The 6,153-nt window shown below is 31.8% G+C and overlaps 1 protein-coding gene across 1 annotated transcript; it reads left to right on the forward strand.

The window, feature by feature from the left end:
* Positions 1-2,265: 2,265 nt before the first annotated feature.
* Positions 2,266-5,630, forward strand: LOC107493890 (uncharacterized). The gene is made up of 9 exons (XM_052263026.1): positions 2,266-2,333; positions 3,528-3,618; positions 3,784-3,898; positions 3,961-4,173; positions 4,287-4,522; positions 4,804-5,019; positions 5,139-5,231; positions 5,323-5,423; positions 5,519-5,630. Exons 1-9 carry the CDS (start codon positions 2,266-2,268, stop codon positions 5,628-5,630), a joined length of 1,245 nt encoding a protein of 414 aa, XP_052118986.1.
* Positions 5,631-6,153: the final 523 nt, after the last annotated feature.

Below are 6,153 nucleotides of genomic sequence, written 5' to 3' on the forward strand. Positions count from 1 at the left end.
TTTTTTAAGTAAATAGATAAAACAAATAAAGCATTATTGTCGTTGGTTAAGACTTAAGAGATGGCAATGCCCGAGCACTGTTTGATTGGAATACTTTGATGTGTGAACTTGCATCTTTAACATGATTTTGCAGGAGAAGAACAAGATCTTAATATTTACTTGCAAGTGACGTAGAGCTCAAAAGGTTGTGAACTAAACACTAACATATATTAAAATAGAGTATTTCTATATATTATTTAATGCAAATGAAAGTTAGACAGCTTAAACGTTAAAGAATACTAATATTATCTCCCATCCCTTTTTACAATAAGTCAGGAATCATGATTACTATCAAATATAAACATCTAAAGCAACGACAAGACTTAAAATTTTATTAATGTGTGCTTTTCTCTTCTTTTCTTTTTGTGTCGTTGGGTACTGTCTTTGCAAGCAAGTTAAGATCATTAACACAAGGGATCTTATCCGTAAGCAGTTCTAAGTGACAGTGATTAGATACTAGCTTTGAAAATGGAAGGAAGTATTAGGGGATCAATGAATTAATTAATAATAGTTAGTGCCTCACTCTTGTAACTTGAATTTAATGTTTGCTATCACTCTATTATAAAATTAAACCAAAATTTTAATTATGATAGGTTATTTCAACAAACTTTTGAAATTAAAGCAATATTTTAATTATTTCAATAAATTTTTAAAATTAAACCAATATTTTAATTATGACACATTCAAATTTATTGAGAAACCTGTTATTAATCCTATTAAATAGTACGACTTCAACTAACATTAAAAGTAATGCTTGTTTTTTATTTTAAACTAATTTAGTTAGACTTAGTTGATTATGTTGTTAATTTATTAAAAAAAATAAATTCTAATATTCTATCAGGCTATGATGTATCATGTAATGTGCCTTATAGTGTTCCATATAGATTTCATAAATTTTTATTCCCTATTTTTGGGGTATAATTTGTATTCTCTATTTGCTTTATGCATTTTTTTACGCTGTGCTTGTCATTTGTCTACTAATATCATTTTTTTTAGTATTCATGCTTCAACTAAATGTATACTTTGCCAAATTGCCATATAAAGAAGTGTGTGTTTGTTGCGCTTTACTGTTATGAAACATGCAAATAAAGTCACTCAAGGTAATTAAACTCCTATAAGGAACACTGACCTTAATTAAAGTGTCAAGATAATTATTATGTTGACATTAACTAATATGCTACACAATATCTGATGATAGCATATTTTGTCAAACAGTCCACAACACTACGACTTTTGGCAGAGCAGAAAAGTACATAATATAAAAGCCTATTGCTAGCTACTACTTTCAGGTTGATTTTTCTCTCTTTAAATCTTAAAGTTTAATTACGTGAGTTATTTTATCTTAATAAAATGTAGAGGTTAAGTTCCTTCTTCTGGTCTTACTTATGGATAATGGTAGTGCATCTCTTTTATCATTTTTGTAGTAGGTTTTAAGCACCAATGCGTTATGGATATATAAATAGTAATATTTTAAAATTCTACTAATTGTATCTAACTAGAATTTTCTTTTCAGTTCATTGTATACCCGAGTTATTGCATAAACAATACTAATCCGGTTCCTGTATCTGGTTATCTGTCACAATACAAGTGCTTTTCTCTCATGATCTTAAGAAGACTTAATATCCTACCATGCTTTGATATGGTCATTGGATTAGGTTTTTGTAGATTGACATTAATGTGAATGGGTGATTATTTTGATTCTAAATACTATAACTGACAGTGTTTTGATATTTGTCTAATGAGCTGTTGAATGCAGTAATTAGAAGGAGAAAACAGTCGTGTGAATAAGGCTTTCAGAATTAATCAGCAGTGTTTTGATCCCAGGCAAGTACAGAGTATGTTATTGTGTTAAGCTGAAGTCACAAAAGAATTCTATTATTTCTCCATCTTGTATATCATAGATCTCAACATTTTCAGTTGTTAAGGTTCTCATAAGACATGAGACAATACTATTTAAATATTAGTTTAGTATCTTTTCTTTTTCTCAAATTAGCTTTACTATTTACTTTTGTTCAAAGTTTATATGATTACTGATTCTGCTGAATTAAAATTATATATTTGCTTGTTTGTATCATTTGTATTTGTTCCTTTCAGTCTTTTATTTCTTCTTGAATTTTATGCATCTCGAATGGATAATTTGTTGTTGCAGCATATAAAAGATAGAAGTTGACTCATGAAAGAAGAAATTTCTTTTGTATTTTTTATTTTATTCGTTCTCTTCTTAGAATGTTTCCCTTTGTTCGTCAAGGTCTTTCTTCTGCCAGTTTCCAACCTTCTTGCTGCTGCCGACAAAGGTATGCATCCTCTTTGCATCATTGACTCTTTTGATTTGGTTTTGTTTTTGGCTTTGATTTGGGATTGGCTGTTGATTTTTTTAATTTATTTTTTAATTTTTTTGTGTTTTTCATGACTTGCATCATATCAATTCTTATCATCTAATAGTTTTCTTTTGTTTTTGCATGATACTATGTATTCTTTATAAGCTAATGATATTATTAATTAATTGACTAAATTACATATATGAATAATATATACATAAAATTTAATTAACCTTATGGACCTACCAATGGAGTTGTGATTTTTACCCAAAACCGGACCTTGACAAATTAGTAATGACAACTATAACGAGAATGTTCCATTTTGAATAAAATAATAAATTTTGACCACTAATTTGATTGGTGAGAAAGAGATCAGATTAGGACAATGAAAGTCACTTCCACCCTTTCGATTCTGAAAGTACTAAGAATTCATTTTATTATTGGATAAGGCTTAGCTTATTTCTATAAAATATACTTTAGTATATATACATTTCATGAAAAGATTAACATATATATGATTATACTATGGCGACGTGCATTTGCTTGATATTGATATTTTGCTCCATCAATTAAAACATTGGTATAAATAATATAGCACTAGCTGACAGAATTCATAACAGAAAGGAGTTGAAGAAGAAATTGAGTATCAGAATTCATTTACACTATCACAAGTATTGGTAGAACTTAAAATTTCTAGAAAAGCTATTCAAGGTTTAACCTTTTACTTATTTATTTATTTATTATCTCTGTTAAACTATTATGTTTTAATTTATTTTCATCTTAATTATTCTTCTTAAATTATTATGCATGCTTATTTTCATCTTTATTATTTTTGTCTCTACGCTGTACCTTCATTGGTTCGTATTCTTGCCTTTTTTGTTCATGTCTTCATTTTTTTATACTTTTAATGATGACACATTCAAATTTATTGAGAAATCAGGTATTTAATAATTAATTAGTAAGACTTCACCTAACATTAAAACTAATTAAGGTCTCTTATTTTAAACTAATTTAATTAGACTTAGTTGATTATGTTGTTAATCTATTTATAAAAAATAAATTCTAATATTTTATCAGTCTATGATGTATCATGTAATGTGCCTTATAGTGCTTTAAGTGTTTTTTTACGCTATGAATATCATTTGTCTAATAATATTGTTTTCTATACAGGTTTGTAAAGATGCCTAGGAAACCAAGGTACAACATTATACGGGAACCCCCGAAAGATGCTGGAACTAATGCCGGTACTCAAGAGGCAATGGTTAGTGTTTGTGGTTAACATTTCTTGATGTAAACTTACGTGAAAATTATATGTCCTTCAATTGTATCATTGAACCGCATTAATTTTTCTCCCGGCAAAATAATTAGTTTATAAAATAAAATAATTCTCAATAGTAATTCATTCTCTAAAATATAATTCTAAAAGGTTTCACATTGTGTTAAGGTTGGGTCTACGACTAGAGGAGCTCAGACATCACGGGAGCAACCACGTGATAGGGCTCCTTCGATTTCATCCACAGCTAACAGAGCTCCGATAACCCGTATGAATGAACCATTTCGTGCACCTCGCATCAATCATAGTAATGCACATTTAGTACTGTAGATGACCCTCAAACTCCAACGGACAACATAGAGACTCGGCATCGCGTTGAAGTGGCTGATCGGGAATTGGAGGATGAGGATTATGACCCAAAGGCGGATGAAGTTCCGTCGTTTGATGACCACATCGACGACTTGTTTGCTGCCCAAGAGGTCGAAGGTCAGCATAACAATAAGAAAGCCAAAGATACACATTTCTGGCAAGTTATTGTTATCGGTAAAAAAATTTTTCCTTCTATTTTCGTAAACAGTTATCTTTATAGCCCGTTACTTCTATTTTTCTTTTGTGCAATGATTAAATAGTAATTTTGTTTCCCATACGCTTCTTAGAGGATGGCGTGAGAAAAGTTTCTAAGCTGAGCGTGAAGGAGGCTATAGCCCTCCCTTCCAATACAAAGATAGAACTGCCATTTAACAGTCAGCTACAACCGATTGGTCAGGCGGCAGGATTATTGAGTGGTTTCATAGAGAGTTTGGGTGCGGATTATTCCCAGTTCTCCATACACTTAGACAGTTGGAAGCTGGTAAGCAAAGCAAAGAGGGAACATGCGTATGACATGCTTAAGGTACAGCTTTAAGCTTCTACAATTTAATCAATTTTAGTAGTCAGTTTTTTTTAAGTCTTTTGCATGGGTAAGTTATATGGTTGGTAAAATTTTCATATTGTGGTTTTCACATCATCATTTAAGCATTTCTCATTTATACGTAATTGCGACTACTTGTACTGGATTTGAGGGTCATACTTTAACAATCTAAATTAGCCTAAAATGGTTGTGGCATTTCTTTAATTTATCGGTCTTATACTTGTTCGTTGGTCTTCATTAATGACAATGTAAACTAATTGCAGCGGGTCTTTCACTATGAGAATGATGCCGGAGGAAAAATAAAGTGCAATATGTTGAAGAGGATAGGAAAGAACTGGAAGGATACAAAGAACCACTTGTTTCATATGTGTTACAAACAAATTCGAACTTATGAGAAAAATCTCAAGCATCACCCTGCAGGAATAGACAAAAATGATTGGAAAAAGTTCGTTGACTATCGCCTGAATGAAGAAACACAGGTAAGCCTTGGTATATTTGATTATTTCCACCAAAAAAATATGTATACATATTATGTCCCTTTACATTTTATATTCAACATAACATTTTGATTTACATTTCTTTTGTTATTTGTTCATAGAAAAAGTGTAAACAGAACGCTTTAAATCGAAGCAAGCAACTTTACACACATACTGGGGGCTCCAAAATATTGGCAAGAGAAAAAGACGAAGTGGTAATAAGTCATTATTTGCATTAAGATTTTGATTAAGCTTCCTAAATATGTTGTTGTTGTTTGCTAAATTGTGTCAATATCAACGATATAGGAGAGAGAGCAAGGAAGGCCCGTTGGTAGAGGAGAGTTGTTTATCATGACTCATAAGAAAAAAATGGCTCGTATATCCATCCCGATGCGCGTGTTGTTAGTGTAAGTCATGTTTGAAAATTTTCGCAATATATAGCTTACTGTATATATCGTGTTACTGTTAACTTCTTCCTTTCGAATGTGTTGTATATTTGTAGGAAGCAATTGCGAATGTTGAGAGGTAGGATGGATCCTCTAAACACCTTTCACAAAATGACTCGCTATCACAAGTTCTCGGAAAGGAGCACCCAGGACGAGTTCGTGCTCTAGGTGCTGGACCATGTCCCACCCAAGTCTTTGGTAATGCAGCTAGTCAACTATCGGGTTTTGCAGAGTCAAATGCAGAGGATAAGAGGATGATTGTAGAATTGACGGCTAAGCTATAAGAAGAGCGGGCGAAAAGACAGTCAATATATAAGGTCTTGGGATATGTAGCCCAACAGTTAGGAGGCAATTTGCCAATTGAGATTGCTGCAGAGATGCCTTCTTTGAGCGGTACACTGGACTCTTCATGCGCAGGGCCATCTTCATCTGGCAATCAGGACCCGCAACAAAAATCTTGAATTTCAATTAATGGTCTTAGATACTTGATGAGCGGATAATTTGTACGCTTTTTGGCATTGTTTTTAGTATGTTTTTAGTATGATCTAGTTAGTTTTTAGTATATTTTTATTAGTTTTTAGTTAAAATTCACTTTTCTAGACTTTACTATGAGTTTGTGTGTTTTTCTGTGATTTCAGGTATTTTCTGGTTGAAATTGAGGGTCCTGAGCAAAAATCTGATTCAGAGATTG

The sequence above is a fragment of the Arachis duranensis genome, chromosome 6 (assembly GCF_000817695.3).
Source record: "Arachis duranensis cultivar V14167 chromosome 6, aradu.V14167.gnm2.J7QH, whole genome shotgun sequence".
In the NCBI taxonomy this organism is placed as follows: Eukaryota; Viridiplantae; Streptophyta; class Magnoliopsida; order Fabales; family Fabaceae; genus Arachis; species Arachis duranensis.

Coding starts and splice junctions, on each gene's coding strand:
- LOC107493890 (XM_052263026.1), top strand. CDS start 2,266: ATGTTTCCCTTTGTTCGTCAAGGTCTTTCTTCTGCCAGTTTCCAACCT. Junction 4,523..4,803: donor ATGCGTATGACATGCTTAAG/GTACAGCTTTAA, acceptor AACTAATTGCAG/CGGGTCTTTCACTATGAGAA. Junction 5,020..5,138: donor GCCTGAATGAAGAAACACAG/GTAAGCCTTGGT, acceptor ATTTGTTCATAG/AAAAAGTGTAAACAGAACGC.